A 19,297-nucleotide genomic window follows, 5' to 3' on the forward strand; every position below is an offset into this window, starting at 1 on the left:
GCCAAGGCTGATAGCTATCTGTGAGCAGAGGCCACAGGAATAGAACGTAAGTCAGGCACTTTTGGGATGGGAGAGGTATGCTGAAAGAGTAGGATGGTAAGACTCCAGAGATCATCCTAGGATTCCACATATTTGACCTGCACCCTTGCTGCTAATACAGATTGACGATTCCCACACAGGATATTCCAGTGCTCTTGGCTACCATAAAAATCAGTAAGAATTGTGAACATACTTTTTGTGGCTCTTCCGTTTTGTACTGACCAGTACTTTCATAGACAGCATGGAGAAAAGTCTTTACTGGGATTGATAATTTTCACACCAGTTAGAAATTTCATGAGCATTCATAAACAATCATCCTGGGTAGTGAAAAGGATTCCAAGGAACAATTAAATCAATGATATTTAAACATCATTATACATCAGAATCACCTCGGGAGTTTTAAAAACTTTAGATGCCTAAGCCATCCCCACAGAATGAGTTTCAGTTGATTTGGGGATGAGACCCAGGCACTTTGTAAGAAACCTTTTCAACTGACTCTACTGTGGAGTTGGGTTTGAGGACTACTCAAGTCCTACCATCCATATGATTCTTGAATCCCCTCCATTATCCTGAGCAAGTGTTTTGTTGTATTTTTAAACAACGATAACTATAATTTTACCCACATTTTTACTTAAAATGAGTAGAAATCTGTCTCCCTTTGGAATCAACCCATTAGTCATTTTTTTTTTCTACTTTGCTCTTCCCCAGTGTGGGTGTATGATAGGTTACAGCCATCTACCATATGCCAGCCTTTAGTACCAGCACACACAGGCAAACACAGCACAAGACCTAGAACATGGTAATAGTAACACAGTAAATGTCAGTTGTCAATAATACTATTGTTGTGGTTGTTATTATCATGACTACTATCAGGGAACACAGCAAAGATGGCTGTTAAGAACAAAATCACTGGCTGGGCGCGGTGGCTCAAGCCTGTAATCCCAGCACTTTGGGAGGCCGAGACGGGCGGATCACGAGGTCAGGAGATCAAGATCATCCTGGCTAACACGGTGAAACCCCGTCTCTACTAAAAATACAAAAAACTAGCCGGGCTAGGTGGCGGGCGCCTGTAGTCCCAGCTACTCGGGAGGCTGAGGCAAGAGAATGGCGTAAACCTGGGAGGCGGAGCTTGCAGTGAGCTGAGATCCGGCCACTGCACTCCAGCCTGGGCGACAGAGCGAGACTCTGTCTCAACAACAACAACAACAACAACAACAACAACAACAAAATTAAAAGAACAAAATCACCAAAACAATTCTGCCAAGACAAATGTCAAGAACACACTACTTCTCAATGTTGTACAGTAAATGCTACATACTGAAAATCTGAAAAAATTATAGATATTTGGTTTTGTGTTTCACTCATTACTTCCTACAGTGCCATATAGGCAAATAACGAATGCATGAAGTAACACAAGTATGTTCAAGGTGAGGCTTGGCAAAAGTCCTCTGCCTTTTATATTTTAAACAATAGCATTCTGCATGATGACAGAACTTTCCTTTGACATTCAAAAAGTTCCCCACAATTTAAAAAAAAAAACTTTCAATAATACCTCTCCTTAAAAGAAGATTGAATAAGAATAGGTAAAGTTTAGACCTTAATAGGAGAATAAAAGGGAAAGGTAAGTTGGATAAAAAACAACTTCTGGGAATACATTTATTTCCATTTCTCTTTCTATACTACTGGTTAACCTCAACCTCTCTCCAACTGAGCTGAGCTTATCCACCCTTACAGCTATAAAAGTTCACCATGTCTTTAGAGAGGTCTACTAGGATTAATACAGTACGTTTTCAGTCTCATTATCATGCCTAGACCCCTGTGAACTCCTCATAAAGGGTTATTTCTCCTGTAGATCATGTTGTACTGAATTACAATGAGTTAAGTTAGATTTACTTAAACTCTAAAATAAACAATAATGCAAATGACAAGAGCACTGCCAATTTCATGTTGCTGTTACTTAGAGGCTATTTGGAGAAGTACCCAAAACTTCCATTGTCTTATTTCCTATTACTACCAAGATTAGTAAATTAAATGATATTTTATGAATTATCTAAATCTTACATTAAGTCTAATTGAATCATCATTGTCAAGATAATTTAGGAAATTTACCTTAACTGTTAACTGACTTGCTTAATGGTACAGACAAAAATAAAACAGCGTAATCTAACAAACCTGAGTTTCAAAGACATGCCAACCTTCCAGCATTATTTTGCTAAACTGAGAAGTCATACCTTCGACCAAGGAAGTGAGGAGGGTGACATTAGCTGCTTTCCGTCTTCCTGCTGGTAAGTTTAAGCCAAGCCTATCCAATTTCTCTCTCAGGCAGCGACCCCCATTCTTCGATTTTGCTCTGTACAATAACAAACAAAAACTAGGTTTTGAAAATTCACATTCTGATGAAAATTATGAGATGACTTGACCACATGGGGAATACACTATCAGATGGGAGACATTATGACTAAGGATTGAGGGTATGGTATCAGTTAGAAATTCTGTGCCAGAATACAGCTTTGTCTTACCTTCTCAAAATGCCTCCCAAGAGTGAAGCATTGAGGCACTCAGGTGGGGAGAGGCGCCTCTTTACCTCAGCAATGGTCACCTTGTATTTGGAAGTAGAACTAAGAAGGGACAAACGGCCAGGGACAGAGCAAAATAAGTCTGTGGGGTTGACCACACAGGTGCCACCTTGAGAGAAAAAAGTATAGCACATGTTAGTGACAGTGAAAGAAGCTAACTGCATGAGAGGCAGTTAACATCAAAAGACTGTACTGGATTTGGGGATACATGCTAACTAACAGTTGTACTTATATATCCCCCAAATCATCACGGAGAGCTGTTCTGAATGTTCTTTCAAATACTACTCAGGGTCGTGTCTTTTCAATGTTTGTGAAGATGTCTGTGAGTGTACAATTGTTAGGAAACATTGGCATCCTATGGAGTGTAGACTGCCTCACCAGTGTTAATTTTTGCAACATTCACACTAAGAAACACTTCAATTAATTAAAAACCTGAATTCCAATAGTTAAGTTCACAAGGAGTAGGTATTACTTATACATGGTTGTGTGTGTTTATGTACACACACAGATGCACAATGTACACAATGGATGGAAACGTTTTATCCACAATTACTGTCTTTTCCAAAGTGTTTGAAAACTGCCATATTTTCCTTATCCATCTGTCAATTAAAGGCACCACAGTCACTCACTCCCAGGCACTGCTAAAAACCAGTTACTCATTGAAAATTTCTAATCCATACAGGTGATGGTAGGTTAAATACCTCTACTGTATGCCAGCCCTCAACATTAGCAAAATACCTAGAACACAGTAATTAATTATTATTAATAATTTAATAATTATTAAATGTTAGCTGACAATAATATTGATGTTGTAATTTTCATTGTCATTATTACTATTAGGGAGAAAAAATATATAATTGTCAGTAGCAAAATCATCAAGGCAATATTGCCATGCTGGGGTTCCTGGAACAGAAGCTTTCTGTCTCCAAGCTCCAGAAAGCCCCCTGAGTTTCAATCTCCTCCAGGAACAACAGTATATGTTTCCTATCCTCCGGCAGTCAACAAGAACTGAAGAGGACTTGAGGATCCAAGGGTGATCATCTCTGAGAAGCATTTCCCACTGTCCAGTTCCTCCTCCACTGCAAGACTTTGGAGCCAATGTCCACCCTACTAGCATGGTGTCTATACAGTTCCAGAATCCAAAACTGCCTCATGCATTGAGCAATCTGAAGGCAGAGTTTTTAAGGGTCTGAGGCAAATTCAAAGTTGGCTTTTTGATCATGTTTTTACTTCTTCAGTTAGGGACAATCTTACAACCCATATCCAGAAAAGGGACAAGTTCTATGAGAGAAAAGAGGTTTTAAAAAAGTAGGTGGGGGAAGAAAAATGGGTAGAAGAGCATTGTCTAAAATATTTTTACTTCTCAGCATTTTAGAAGCGCAAAATCTCAGACTCACCTCCAAACTTTTTGAGTCAGAATCTGCGTTTTAATGAGAGCCCCAGATAATTCATGTGGTCATTAAAGTTTGAGAAGCACTGAACTAGGACTTACCACTTGCCTCCCAGGTATCTCCTACCCTCATTTACTAACTAGCACATACGGAATGTTACATTGGTGGTAGAAATTCTGACATTCAGATTCTGGTATTTTCCCTGGGCTGGGTTGCAAAAGAACCTGGGAGGACATTTTAAAAGGCAAAGGGATCCCAAACCTGAGGAGACAGAAAAAGTTAACCTTGCCCCACTCTTAAAATATTTCTACCCCTGTACCTTCTGGAATTCTCCCTGACTGTCTTTTGGTTACCCAAGTTTTCCCTGCAAGTGCTGGAGACCAAGGTCTTTCTCCCTAAGCATTCTAAAGCCCCTCCAAAAAACAACAACAACAAACCAACAAAAACCAGGAGAGTAAACAGTGGGAATGTCAGGGTAGCCAACCATTTTCAGGCTAGAAGTTGGGTCCTGTGCACTCTGCCAAAACCTCCATGCTAGTGCCTGAAAACCTGTTCTCAGTTAGAAATCTGAGAGTTCATAATCTCAATTGTCAAATTAAAATCCATTTCTTGACATCAAACTTGTAGCCAATACAACGGCAAACCATGTAAACAACTGCTTTAGGAGCTAAAATCAAATTCTCCTGTGATTTCCCCCTCTTCATATTCTTAGTGAGTTTAAAGCCAAAATACAATAATAAAAATTTGCCCCAGATTCCTGGACCTAAAACTACGATTTCACTTTTGTTATCAGTTTCACTCTGTACTTACAGATGCAAAATGTATTTCAAAAATAAATTCTTAAATGACTTCTTAAAATTTGAGATGAACAGGAAAGCAAGGTAGGTATTAATGAATCTGTATTTTAGAGTCATACTGTGAGAATTATGATCCTGATTATTTTAGGAATTAGGTAAGTCTAAACCAAATATATTAAACAAACAGAAATCAATGTCTTTATGCAAAATTCACATAGCCCTCTTCTAAAAATGGATCTCTACTCACAGTCACTATGAATCATAAGCAAATTTATATTCTTAAATAAACTTTCCTGTCTTGCATACTAGCCAGTATACAAATGAGGACACAAGGAATCTCACCCAGTTGCCAGTTAGCTTCAAGTTTATGATGAGTGAGAGAACAGAGCGTTTGAGTATATGTACGAATTATTTGCTTGGATGCTAAGGGTAGGGAATAATACAATTTTAGAACTTTATCTTTACTAATCTTCAGCGGATTAGAAACCTAATTTAGGGAGATATAGATGATTATCATTTTTAAAAGAATTTGTTAGATCAGGCTCTCCCCAACTGGAAGACTTTTGGCAAAGTGAACCTTATGTGTTGAAAACCAGCTGCTCCCAGGGAAACCACTGAGTCTGCTACCCACCCACGCGCCAATTCCCTGGGCCCAGAGTCTCCCTCTCCTACATCTAGGTTGAGCTTCTGGCTTATGCTGGAGTAGACATTTATTAGGTAAGTTACACAAGCTGCATATTAAGAGTATGCTTTATGCACACACAAATTGCCTGAAGGATTTATTTTGTATTCAGGATTAGCCATCAACTATAGAGTCTTTTATTTTTTATGTCACAGCATCTTTAAAGGGAATTTCTGTTGCTTTGATACTTGGCATTGCTGCAGCCTTGGGGAACTCTCTAGTCCTGGCTAAAGATTTGGCAACTTGTAGAGTTTACAGCAACATGGGGAACCTGATATCTTTCTTCTCAGTGATTTATTCTTTAGAGAGGTGGAAGAAAGTAATAGGTCAATATCACCAGGGTTTTGTCTCTAGATTGAAGGTACTGAGAGAGTGATACTTCTTTAAGGGAATCCAGACTACAGATGGTAATGATGAGATCTCAAAGAAGAATGTTGTGAAACATTGGCCCACACCAAGTCATTTACAGTAGTCATCCCCAGTGTTACTAGTTGAACTTCCTCATGGTGCTTGTGTCGCATGTCAGCTCTTACTGAAATTATGTGATAATCATTCTAGAGTCAGCACCCCAATTAGGAATCTCTTTGATTCTATAGCCAGTGTATTCATGCAGAACTTCCCCAGAGTTCATCCCTTTTCCATATACAGTTCACAGAAGCAATACTTTCACAAAGTTCACTATTTTTAAACTTGGAATTTGGAGATAGGGCTTTCTATTTTCAGTGATGCTGCAAATTCTGATGGGTAGCTATGGTAACAGCGGTAGGAAATCAGAAACTATCTACTCAAGGTCCTTTGCCTAGGACATGGCTTTCATAAAAGGGATAACTTTGCCATAGCTGCAGGAACAAGTCAGCCAGAGACTTCCGGCTCAGGTGTGACAAAACTAGGCACAAAATACATGGATGCAGATCCTCCAGCTGCCATATGTTGTTAGATCTTATTCGGTTTGAAGAGGCATGGAGTGGCTCTACCTTCGCTGCCTTGGCATAGCTGGGGAAGTCTGGACAAGTGTCTGCAGACAGTGTGGAGCAGTGGAAAGAGTACTGGTCTACGAGTAAGAATTTGACCAACTAGCGACTCATGAAACTTTGGGCGAATGACTCTGGGTCTCAGTCTGTCCATCTAAACAATGAAGACGCTCACACTTGCTCTACTTATCTCCCCACCTTGTAAGGAGATGCAATGGGAAATGGATGTACGCACTCTTGGCAACCTGATTATAGGCCACCCAACCCCGTCATTTTTATATTTTTTAAACAACTACCCCGTTGCAGGGTGTGAACTGCGGAGTAGGACAAGAAAATCCCCCCACACCCCGCTCTCCCCAACACACACACACACCGCCACCGTCTGTGCTGCAACTGGATGGGAAAGACAAGCGCCGGCGCCTGGGTGAGCTTTTTCTCTTCTCATCCCAGGCTATTAGGGCAGAGGAAACAGCGGCGGCTGTCTCCAAGGAGCCACGAGTCCCTGGAGCCTCTAAATCTGCCTCTGAGCCACACGCACGGCCTCCGCGCCTCCCCCCTCTCAGAACGCACCCGGCTGTGGCGAGAGGCCCCGCGCGCTCTGCAGGTGCGATCAATACTTCCTAGAGGGCTTCCGGGCGCTGGGCCGGTGCGCGCCTCCTCTCCAAAGCCACAGCACCGCCCCACTCGTCGTAGCGTCGGTGTTGACATAATTAGACCAAATCTTGAGAGCAAAATAAATGTTCTGTTCGCCTTACAGCCAAACAGATGTTTACAATTCAAATGAAAGAAATACAAACGGCAGGGATTTTTCTTCTCCCCTTCTTCATCTCCAGTGATCGCTCGTTTTTTTCTGACACATTAAAAATGTGTAAGCGATTACAAGAGTTTCCTGTCCCTGTTTGTTCTGCGGTTGCATTTCTGCGAGGTGCACCTGTGAGTTGCGTGGGTAGAATTATTCTCGGCTGCTTCCCCTCTAGCCTCTTACCCTTCCTAACCCTCCTCCCCCATGTTACCCCTCCCCCACGGCAGCAGATATTAATTGTAATCAAACAGCAAAGGATGCGGACTTAATTGGAATCAAGTAGGCCTTTGATGATGTGTCAGGAACGAATTGTGCTGTTTGGGGGAAGGGTATAACATTACAGATGTAGCTGGATTACCAGGGCCGAATGAGCTTCTTCTTTTGTAGATTTTAGGCAGAACAAAAGAAAGAGAGGTGTGCGTGAAGAGACTGGCTGTTTTAATGTGGTAGGTGTGTAATGGTGTATATTAGGGTATGTGTATGGCGGGGATGGGGGGGAGATTAATCCCCATTCCCCAGTGCAGAAAGTGTTTTGGCTTCTGTTGATTTTCAAAGCAGTTAAAGAAATTAGAGAAAAGGCTGTAGGCTGTTCTTCCCCTCTGCAACCCCCAACCCCCAAAAAGATTTCCAACAAATCATGCCTCTGGATGCTTTGGTACAAGAGTTTTAGTTTTCATATAAAGGAGACTGAATTTCAAACCTGCAGAATCTGCACTGGGGACCAAGGAGGCAGGCGAGGCTTGAGGTGTATCTCCGGCTCTATATTCACCCATAATGGATGAACCATAGAGATGAGTTTTGGCTAGCCAGAGTAGAGATTCCAGGTAGTCCATCTGGAATCCGAAGAGTACGGACAAAGGAAGAAGGGCAAAGCTTCCCATACTCCTCCAATTGTACTCCTTCAGGAGCTGCTGAAAGAGCCAACGGTTTTCTCCAACCTGGATTCCTAGGCTCTGCGCCTTCTTGAAACCCAGAGAAGCAGAGGAAACCGCGTCCTCCTGCCAAGCAGCCTGCTGCCGGCCTTGAGGCCGGCTAAAGGGAAAAGCGGTCAGGTCCTTCTACTCTGTTATTGGCAGACTGGGCAATTGAAGCTAAGGTTCCATTTCAAGCATTTCAAGGAAGCATTTTTTTTTTAAAAAAGAAATTAAATCAGACCTGACAATGTTTATACCGCGGCGTAAATGCCTTTGCTTTGGCGTGCCAGTCACCTCTAAGCGATCTGATAAACTCAAACTCTCTTAAAACGTGCAGAGTTCAGATCATATTAATTCCCCCAAAATGTTTTGATTCAAAGTAGTTTGTATTTTGTGTAGCCACGGGCAATCAGGAAAGCTCTCCTGCCTGCCCATGGCCGGGTCCGCTCCCTCTTCGCGTGGCCCAGAGGCTACAGCAGTATTTAAGCTTCTGAAATTAGCCTGGGGCTGCAAGGCAGAATGATCACAAAGCGAAACAAGGGCGCTTCCCCTCTCCACTTTTTTCATTTTTTTCCTCTCCCGCCCCCCGCCCCCCCCCCCCCGCCCTTTTTAGTTGCCATCCCGATTTCACGAAAGAGACCAGGGCCAAAATGTCACTTTCCACCCACGTAAGGAAAAGCTAGTTCTTCTCATCTAGCCCATTTCTGAGGTCCACAGCCACCATCCACTTGAACCCCTACCCTGCGATTCCAATATGGATCCATTTATTATGAGCTTCATAATCACCATCGTCATCAACATTGTTCACTTATTATTAAATACTCAGAGCAAGAAATGAAAGGGACCGATGTCTGACAAAGGGGAGGGGGCCATAAGGGAGCCTCAGAAGGTTCAGGGGGGAAAAAAGAGTGGGTTTTTCTTTCTTTTTTTAATGATTAAAAACACAGACGACTCCTGTAAATAGAAGCCTCATTTCTTCAAGAGATGCCTTTTGAAACCCGGTATCTGAATATTCAACGAAGGCAAAGCTCCACTCTGTACGTACAACATTAATATGATCTCTGCAGAATTTGCTACTCAGTAATATTAACATATCAAAGCCTACGCCCGAGGCGAAAGAAGCTATCGATACGCGAGCACAGGGTAAAGTAAAGATTATTGGTTCTGATGGTTGGAGTGGCGGAGCTGCGGGCAAAATCGCGCACACCATTAACCGAGAGTGAGCGCGCAGGGAGCTGCGCCTCCGAGGCGGTGGCAAATATTTTATCTAGGTGGTAATTACCTCGCTGCTGCCCCCTCTTCCACGAAGTCTTTGGCTATCGGGCCTTCATTACAGGCTAAAATAATGTAATTGCCACTTAACAAAGTGAGTCAGGGCGACGCTATTTTGTTCTTTACAAGTTGAAGTCACCAAATGTAAAGAACAACTGAGAACGCCCGAGCCCTCCACGCCACTGCAAACCAGGACAATGTCCGTGATTAACTCATGTAAAGTACATAGGCACCTATATTTCTTCAAGAACACCATTTGGGGTCTTTGAAAGTGGAATCTTTTTTTTTTTTTTTTCTCCCATAGTACATTCTAGAAACCATTAGAAATGTAAATTGATTCGGGAACTTAGCAGAAGAGAAAATGGTGAAATGTTGTGCTTTGCAATAAACTATGTTTTATGTGGTGGGGCATCTGTAAAGCATGAACTGGAAAAGAAACACAATTTTATCTCAGCTGTTAGACAATATTGGGTTATATGAAGTATTGCAGTATAGTAGAGCACTTGAGTTAATGTCTTCCTGATTTTTGATGAACACAAATAGTCTGAGCTGTTGATATTAGGGGTCCTGTGTACTATCATGACAGTTGAGAAAATAGGCTTCTTTAGGGTTTTGTGAAAGGGAGTTCTGAGATGAGGGGCTGGGCAGGCTGCAGCAAAATATACACCCTCTTTTGGGAATACACTTTCTTGCTACCCACTTGTAAATTGTCATGAACACTGATTGTTTCAGAGTAAACAGGCACGTATAGACACACACCCTCCTTTCCACGGGTCAACTAGGTTAACTGGCCTTTCTCTAAGACACGTGGAAATCGAATAAACTCAGCAGCTTAAAATCTGAATTCCTACGAAGGGGGATTTAGTCACACAAGACAGATGTAAACCCCAAGTTACATTCCCTTTCTCTCTGTAGCTTCACTGTTCTCATATGACATCAATATTTGGTTTCAAGTAGCAGATTCAACGACGATTTTTAGGTGAAAAGAATAGGGACCGAATTCTACAGGAATAATAAGGCATCACCTAAGGAGGATAATTTCTGTGACTCCGATAAAGTAGCTAACATTTTGGAGATACTTAAGAGCTTTGGCCTTTCTTGGGAATTGTGTGAGGGGGTGAGAGGGTGTCCAATAAATCTCTCCCCAGAAATTCAATTGATTCCAAAGCCTCTTCCTCTCCAGCTCCCTCCTCAGCCTCAAGTAATTCCACCCTCTGTCAGATATCTTATGCTCAGATGCAGTTTCCAAGCACACGAGAAGGTGATCTTCGTATAAGTGTGGAACTGAATGCAAAACTGCAGTAGCAAAAGGCCGACTGTGGGAGAAGCGGGCTCCCGTACCTAATTAGTGGCGCTGTCCTTCAGCACCACCGATCTCTCTACGCGCCCTGAGTGCTCTTGCCTCACCTTATTTTTACCCGTCCCAACAGACCCCTGATCAGCACATCTCACCTGGTCCCCTGTTCACTGTGTAATTTTCTTTTTGCCTCCTCCAACAGCGTGCATTCAATATTCATCAGTCTTGAGCCTATTTTATTCCATTTCAATACGTCTGAGTACCAGCGTGGATGGCAAGCTTAATACTCCTCATTTAAAAAATCTTTATGGAGCTATACCACTAGTGTGTGTGTGGTGTGTGTGTGTGTGTGTGTGTGTGTGTGTGTGTGTGTGTGTTAATCTCGATAGGGTGAACCAACAAGAGTTGAGTAGCTCTTTTAAATTTAATGTAAACTACCCACATCCACTAGAACAATACCCAAGTTTCAAAGGGAAAGCACCCTTTGTTTTCTTTCCCCGTCAGTTTAAATGGAGTTTACATTGGACATTGGGATGTAAAATCTGCAGTTTAAATATGAAAGAATCACTGATTTCTACCAGCACATCTCTCTATCCAGAAAAGCAAATCTTTCAAGAAACTTTCAAAGTAATGGAGAGGGGCTGAAGGACACTTATTTGGTCCCATCAGAATAGACTCAGTTTTTAGTGTTCCGTTACTGCAGACAACTGTGGTCCTGAAGCAGGAATTAGTCTTGGTGAATAGACCACATCTTATTAATTCGTATGAAGTTAGGATAACAGCTGGTCCCTCTTGCCTTGTGTGCTGCTCGGGTTACTCAGCTTGCTAGGAAAATAAACTTCAGAAGCTTTGGGTACAGTTAAGTAGGGGAAGCTAGCAAAATCTGCACTGCCTCAAGGCCCTGAGAACGTCATAGTTCAAAACCTTTTGTCAAAATGGAACATCTGAGATGCAGCCCCCTTTAGTGCCAGAACTGAAAGCAACAGCTCTCTCCTCTCCTCTTGCCTTCCCCCACCTTCCAACTCCATGGATAACTCTGGATTCAGATGTTTCCCTCAACAGATGGGAACAAGAAAGCTTTATCCAGTACAGTTAACACCACCTCCTCCTCCTACCCTCCCTTAAAGAAAGAAATGTTCTGGACACTTAGAAAAATAAGGGCAGCTACAATATTGGTGTTTCATTAGCCTCCCCTAAAGCCTCAATGATCTAGCCTTTCACAGAATCCTTCAAAGCCTCAAGCTAACACCATCACCTCAAACACCCAGGCTGTGGCTAGCACATTTAGGGCTAAAAAGAAACTCTGCTTGAGGATGTGGTATTAGTGCTGGGGGAAGGGGCTGTGAGAAGCTTTCTTTCTTTCTTTCTTTCTTTCTTTCTTTCTTTCTTTCTTTCTTTCTTTCTTTCTTTCTTTCTTTCTTTCTTTCTTTCTTTCTTTCTTTCTTTCTTTCTTTCTTTCTTTCTTTCTTTCTCTCTCTCTCTCTCTGCCTTTTTCTTTTTTCTTTCCTTCTGCTTCTAACTTTGATTCTGTTACTGGTCTATGAGGAGCAACAAATATCTCCTATCACAAGCCTTCTGGGCACAGCCTGGGTTTAAACCTTAATAGAAGAAAGGAGGCTTTTAAATGTGGATATGCCAGTGTTGGACTAGAATAATTGACTCAGTATAATTGTTTTCTTAATCATCAGAAAAGGAATCTGAGCACAACCAGATCTTCTAAACAAAGTCACAGATAGGAGAAGAATGTCTAGGGTTAGCATGTTATTACTTGTTACTTACCTCTTCTTATCACTCCACCTTGGCCATTGAGAACAAGCCCACACTGGGCTTCCACAGAGCCCTTAATAAAATAAACAGAAATAACATTACTTAAATGGATACTCACATATATGACCATGTAGGTGAAGTCTTTTAGACTAGCCCATCTCTGAACTCTGTCTCAGTAGACATTTAAAAGCAAGCATTGAGCTGAAGCAAGCTTTCCAGCAAACATAATTTTTTAAAAATTGCAAGAAAAACCACAATCTAAAAGTTGTATAAATCTTAAGGTATACATTTTACATCACCATACAATATTACACTTCAAAGTGCCTGGGAGTCTTTCATCTTGGCATAAGAGAATGAGAAGCCCTTTGAGTCCCCATCAAGACACACAGCATATATACAGACAGTGTACACTCAGCACTTTCTGAGTAGAGCAAATCACACCTAGAGTGTCAAGTCTGGGACTGTGGGTTTCTTGAGGACACAGAGGAACTATTTCATATGCAGGATTCAGGACATCTTATAGAGGTTCTGTTTTACCCCAACTGTAGGAACATCCTATAATGCCACCCAAAATGGACCTTATGAAGGAAAAACCTTCAGGTTCACTCACTGTAGACCTTCACGATCCTAATGGATTGAGGAATCCCTGGAGCTGGAGAGATGGAAAGGGTTTGCTGATTTTTGATTAAGAAAAATAAAAATTTCTCCCTGTCTGTCCTTTTCTTTTTTCCCAAATCGAAATGTGTTAAAGGCTCATTTTCCTTTACAAACAAACGAGGTATTGGACATGAAAGAGGGCTTGAAGGGTGTTAACCTACCCAACAGCCCGTGAAGAGTTAAGTAAATGCGGAGAGAGTCGGTGCATAATAAAAACCCACTTTACAAAACAACCTTTACAACCCTGGCTCCCTTTCGCCTCCCCATTTTCACCATATTGAAGCAGGCCTGTAAGACCCCCCTTTTCAACCTACTCACGAGCTCTTTCTTATTTTAAATGTTCTGCCTTAAAGTGATTATCAAATCAATATGAAAAAAAAAAAACTTGGAGACTGAGCATAAATTAAAGCGGTGATGGGAAAAGGTGTGACAGTTTTCTTTGTTGGCCATAGCAAATCTTTTTAGGGGACTCAAAGATGGAACTGAAGCCACAAGACTGTTTGCATCTGTTAGGCAGACTTAGACCGCCCTCCAAACCATTGGACTTTCACTTAAAATTCTGTGCAGGGAAAAGTATATTTACATTTGTTGCATTTGAAATGAGGCATATGCTGATGAATGTTTTAAAAAGGAAGAAATAAAAGGAGAGAGACGGGTTTCTCCCACACAATCCCTCCCCATTTCTTGTTTTAGAAGTAGCTATGTCTCTTTCTTTTTCATTCTGCCAACTTGGTGCAAGAACAGTGGAAGAAAATAACTTGTCAGATTTACAAACTTGCTATATAGCATTCATAGATTAGATAGATAAAGATGGATATATATTATGATATATACATACATGGATATATCTATGTAAGGGTATAAACGTATATCACACACAGTACTATATTTCTTCTAGTATCTTGGAGTGTGTCCCTTAGTAAGAGTAATCTTGCTTCAATATGAGTAATAAAAGAGAAAAGGGACATTTGTATATGGAAAAAGAGATAGGCTGAAGAAAAGGTTTCAAAATATCTGAAATGTAAATGATAAACGGTCTCAAAGCTCTCCAAGGCAGTGAACTACTTTTCCTCCCACTCTCTGGCGCACGGTTACAATGTTTATTTTCTTAGAAGAAACGAACCTTGGTTTCTTCACTTAACAAACTTTTTTCCCTCACAAGTAAAACATGTTGTTTGGTCGGATGACATTGCATAAATGACCATTTGAATGGCACTAAGTCGAAAATGGGATAAACTACGGTGTCCTTTTGCACGGGATTCGCTCTTTGTCTAGTGCTTGCAAATGTTCTAATCCCCTCTTTTGAAAAATGCCCGGCTTTGTGCCTAGCACAGAAAAAAAATTTGTACAGATACAAAAAAATCAGCAACAGACGCGGCTATTAAAAGGAGTAAATAGGTTTTAGTTGAGTTAAGCATTGAATGGCAGATTTTTTCCCTCTTGAGACATAAGGGGATCCTTGTGAAAAATGTAAAAATGCCCTGAGCGTATAAAATTATTTTGTGAATATAAATGTAGAAAGTCAAGACTTATGCAGCCAAATTTTTTTCTTGTGAACCGATCTTACTGCTATGGCTCTTTGTTGGAACTGTAAGGGCTTTCACTTTAATTTAAAAATAATCTCTTGCTCAAAGGTAAATGAGGAGGAAAGATTTTCTGTGCGCAACAAGGGATCTCTTACGTCTCCAACTTGTGTTCTTAGAATATTTCCCTATTTGTCCTGGAGAGTGTGAAGAACGTGGCCAGCTTTGTGCAGACAGAAAAAGTAGGAACTCACAGATAGAACTGCACTTTCAGCTAAAAAGAGCTAAAAATACGGGTCTTTTGAATTCTTTTCTGGGTATTTATGGGCTCATTTGTTTTAAACATGCCTATGGCAACACAATTGCACACTCATAAATTCTATTGTTGGCAAAGAATGTGCAAACATGTGTTAAGAAATAAAATAGAAGAGGGATCATCTGATTGAGTGATGGCCTCCACAGTGTCTGAATACCTGCCTTCTTTCCTTCCTTCTTCTTTTTCTCTTCTTTCCTTCCTTTTCTCCTTCTTCCCTTTCTTCTTTATTTTTCCCCTCTTTCGCTACCTTTATTGCCTCATTTTTGTCTTTTTAAGGAGGTGCATTTTACATAAAATGTAATGGCTTGAAGAGCAAAAATAAACTTGTAAATTACCTAACTGGGCTGCAGTTTTGAGTGCACATCAGGCAGAGAGAATTGAACTCAACCTACACCCCGGTAAAGTGCACTGTGCAGATTATTTCCTTGGGGTAGACCTTTGAGATTTTCATTTGCGATTCTTTACTTTCCATAGATATCTAGTGAATTTGGTGAAACTTCTGCTCCCAACAATTTTCTTAAAACAAGCCTATTTGTAGTAAAATCTCCACAAGCTCAGTCTGAGACAAACACCTGGGACGCCTCGGAAGACCCTGTAAAGTGTGGAGATTGAGGGTACGATTGGTCATCAGTTTATTGGGTCTTACTCTGAGTCCATTTGGCCCAACCCCAGACTTCTCGATCTCCTCTACCTTATTCCCTCAGGGTCACAAACGTTGATTCACATAAGACTTCTGTGAGAACAAACCAAAGGTCGAGGGCCGCAGCCGCCCTGACTCCCGCGCGTCCAGGTGAAATGCCTGGATCCAATGAGAGGAACAGAACAGGCACACTCCTCCTCTAATTGTTTTGATAACTTTCCATAAGTGGGGTGTGTGTGTGTGTGTGTGTGTGTGTGTGTGAGAGAGAGAGAGAGAGAGAGAGAGAGAGAGAGAGAGAGGAGAGAAAAGAGAGAGACGCTTTACAGTCGGAGTCTTAATGGGGCGGGAGGGGGAGGGCAAAGAGGGGAGGGAGCAGACAAATTCGCTGCATGCTTATTTACCTGCAAGTCCTCTGCTCCCGCGGCGGCCAGCCCCAGGCTGGGCCCTGGCAGGAGTCTTTGATCTGGGTGCATTCCATACTGAGAGCCATGGCTCATGAGGGACAGGTCGTGGCGGCGGTAGGCATCGAGGCAGCCCAGCTCCCGCCTCTGCTCGTCCAGGCAGGACGACTTGAGCGCCCGCGCATTGTGCAGGTTAATAAAGTCGGTGGGCTCCCCGTGGTGGATCTGCTGGTAGTACTGTTGCGAGTGGTGGAGCGAGTTCAGAGAGTAGGCGTCGGGGGTGACGGCCGGGTGGCTGTGCTGAAACTCGTAATGGAAGGACTGGTGGTGGAGCGGGGTGTACTGGTGGTTAGTGGAGAAGTAGGGGGACGCAAACTCGGTGCCGGTGGTGGAGTAAGTTAAAGGAGAGGAGGAGGAATAGGCGACAGTGGAATTGGCTACGGACTCCAGACAGCCAAGCTGCATCAAACGGTAGCTGTTTGATCCGTCGTGACGTATCTGGAAGGAAGAGGGGGAAAAGGGAGAGCAGAAAAACTTGAGGTTTGTCATTTTGCAACCAAGGCGCCGCTCTCCCAGAGCCAGGAGCTTTCTCTGGCACTCCAAGGAAAGCGAGCGCGTAAGACTCGGGCCGAGCCGAAGCCAGGTCTCAGCGTCTTCACCAGAGAGCCTTTGCAAACAGGCGAACTGGGGGTGGGCGGCCTCGTCCTCATAGTCGAGAGAGCGGAAAAAAATCCCCCACACTATATAGGTGCGGGTGACACCACACACGCACACACACACACAGACATACACGCACAGACACACACACAGCCCCTGCCCAACTTGTGCAGGGAGCTTGGCGTTGGGATCCAAGTTTGCGACTGACTCCGGGGGCGCGGTAGCAGAGGAACGAGTCCACCCGAAAAGAGCGCTGGCCCGCGCCGCCTTGCCTCTCCAACTAGATCCCAGCATCGAAATTCTGCGCCTGTCTATGCCGAGATGTTCGGCCCGGGCTGCTCAAAATCATTGTCCATATATTTTTAAAAATCCAGTGTGCAAATCGTTCAACTTCCTCCCTTCCTTAGTCATTTGAGGGAGGGAATCCGACTCCCTCTTTTCTGCTTCCCTTTCCTTGAATAAGCCCATTCCAAAAGGGGTGCGTTTTCCCCATCCCCCTTGTCCACCTACTGCTCCCCCATCAGTCCCTTTTCTTTGCTTTTCTGAGAATCTTTTTTCCGTCTCTATCTCTTTCTCCTCACCGCCCCCCCTCCCTTTTATTATTAGGATTATGTTTTCCCGCTCATTATGGCAAATGTTTCTTAACGTGGCACAGAGTTGCCCTCCCTGGCGACAGATGTCATAACGAACTTTCTCCCCTTTCCTTCCTTAACTTCCCCCGAAAGGCAGATTATAATTAAACGTAACGGTCCAATATAGATTAGAGACAGGGGAGGCTGCCACCGCCGCCGCCACCGCCGCCGCCGCCACACACACGCGCGCTCAAAAAAAAAAAAAAAAAAAAAAAAAAAAAAGTAATAATACCTCGGCATCGTGGACTAGTCCCGGAAAGGTAGTTGACATGTTGGGTTTCTCCGAAAGCTTAGGATGCAATTTCCCCCTCCAAAAAAAGAATCGGGAAAAAAAATCCAAAGTTCTTGTATTTTCCAATTTTTAAAGGAAAAAAATGTTCTATAGATAGATATCTAAATTGTAATGGTTTTGCCCGGATCAGATAGCTCCTTGCCTCGTACCCACTTAAAAACCTGTAGGAACAAAATTTTCCCTCTGCACAAAAGCAGCTCCCTGGAACAGATTTTGTACTTGCTGAGTATTTCTTTGGCTGATGTCGTAGGTCCCTTGGTAATATAGAAGTTTTGAAAATTAAGCATCAGCACTGAGAACTGGGAGGACAATAGGCAGAAGAGATTTATCCCAGGAGACAAGGAATAAATATTGTATCTTCGCCTAATAAGGAACTGGAGGTTCTTTCAACATTTTTATCCATTTTTTCCAACCTTTATCATGCTTTTCTATACCGACTGAGGTGGGGACTCATCTCTGTGGAGAGTATTTGCACACATTTTATTGTGAAGCTAGATATCTAGCTCCAATATATGTATATTAGAGATAGAAATATATATTAATTAAAGCTTCCTTTTATATGGGTAAGTGTTCATTCCTATTGGTTCCACTCCCTAGATGCTGAAAGCTGCTTTTTCCAACAACCACCCGAATCAATTTTGCCCAGATTGGGGTGTCTGCCTTTGCCCAAGTGGAAACAATGCTGGTCTTTCCATATTTACATTGAATTTGGGTTCTTTCCCCTTTTTTGAAAGGCAAAATCAGGCGGTGGCTTACACTTTTCAGCAGCTTTAAAAATAAATAATGATGATGGACAGTCCCAAGTTTCCATCATCAGGAAATGGTGTAACTGGCAATGCATTTAGGAAAAATGCAAGGGAATAAAGATTTGAGACAAGATTCTACATTTAGGTAAAATGTTGTCTTTCACTCCCCAACCCAAACCATATCCCTCCTCTTTTGTGTTTTTCTTCTTTCCTTTTGGAAACAGCACTGGTGGTGGTGGGGTGTAGACCGTTTAGCAGTAGCATTAGGTTTTGGAACACCATTACCCCCAAAATAACCCTTAAACGCTTGGAAGTTATATTTTATAAATAGAGGGCAGGAAGGAAGCCGTGCACACCTATTTCCATCTCTTCAGTGGATTTCTTGACTTTCAAACAGTTTTTGAGCTTTCCTTCGTTCAAAATTCAGGTTCCTTCTTCAAGCTGTCTAGTGCCTGGAGGGGGTGGTGGTGGCTATAAACCTGAAATACTGAGGCTTTGCTCCTCAATGTCTATATTACAGGAAAGAACTGGCTGGCCCCACAGACTCATCTCATAGATAGAAGGGGTAATTCAGTCTTAATTGCCATTTCATTTGGTTTGCTTTCAAGTGTTTAAGCTGAGAAGGTGTCTTAATAATAAGCCGCAGGCAAACAGGCATGTGGCTTTTTTTTTTTTTTTTTTTTTTTTTTTTTTTTTTTTTTTTTTTTTTTTTAGGTTGGGGTTTGGGAGGGTTTATTAGGATCTGCTCATGCAGGCTAACTGGGGCTGTCACTCAGAGCTCTTTGCTTTATACAAATGGACAAAGGCACACGACAAGAATTGAAATGTATTGTCTGAAATGGAGATACACGATTCTTCAGCCCCTCATGGGGTCAGCAGCCAACACTTGCTCCCTATTTCAAGGTGTGCCAGTGCCGCCCGCCCC

The 19,297-nt window shown here is 42.4% G+C and overlaps 1 protein-coding gene across 1 annotated transcript in view; it reads right to left on the reverse strand.

The window, feature by feature from the left end:
* Positions 1 to 18,113, reverse strand: part of TFAP2D (transcription factor AP-2 delta) — a 60,732-nt gene extending 42,619 nt beyond the window's left edge. The window contains exons 1-5 of the mRNA XM_010364284.1: positions 17,567 to 18,113; positions 16,046 to 16,543; positions 12,521 to 12,581; positions 2,559 to 2,724; positions 2,271 to 2,389 (exon numbers count right to left, since the gene is read on the reverse strand). Of these exons, the coding sequence (XP_010362586.1) occupies positions 2,271 to 2,389; positions 2,559 to 2,724; positions 12,521 to 12,581; positions 16,046 to 16,543; positions 17,567 to 17,605 (883 nt within the window). The 5' untranslated portion in view covers positions 17,606 to 18,113. The remainder of the gene's footprint in view (positions 1 to 2,270; positions 2,390 to 2,558; positions 2,725 to 12,520; positions 12,582 to 16,045; positions 16,544 to 17,566) is intronic.
* Positions 18,114 to 19,297: the final 1,184 nt, after the last annotated feature.

Source organism: Rhinopithecus roxellana, chromosome 4 (genome assembly GCF_007565055.1).
Source record: "Rhinopithecus roxellana isolate Shanxi Qingling chromosome 4, ASM756505v1, whole genome shotgun sequence".
In the NCBI taxonomy this organism is placed as follows: domain Eukaryota; kingdom Metazoa; phylum Chordata; class Mammalia; order Primates; family Cercopithecidae; genus Rhinopithecus; species Rhinopithecus roxellana.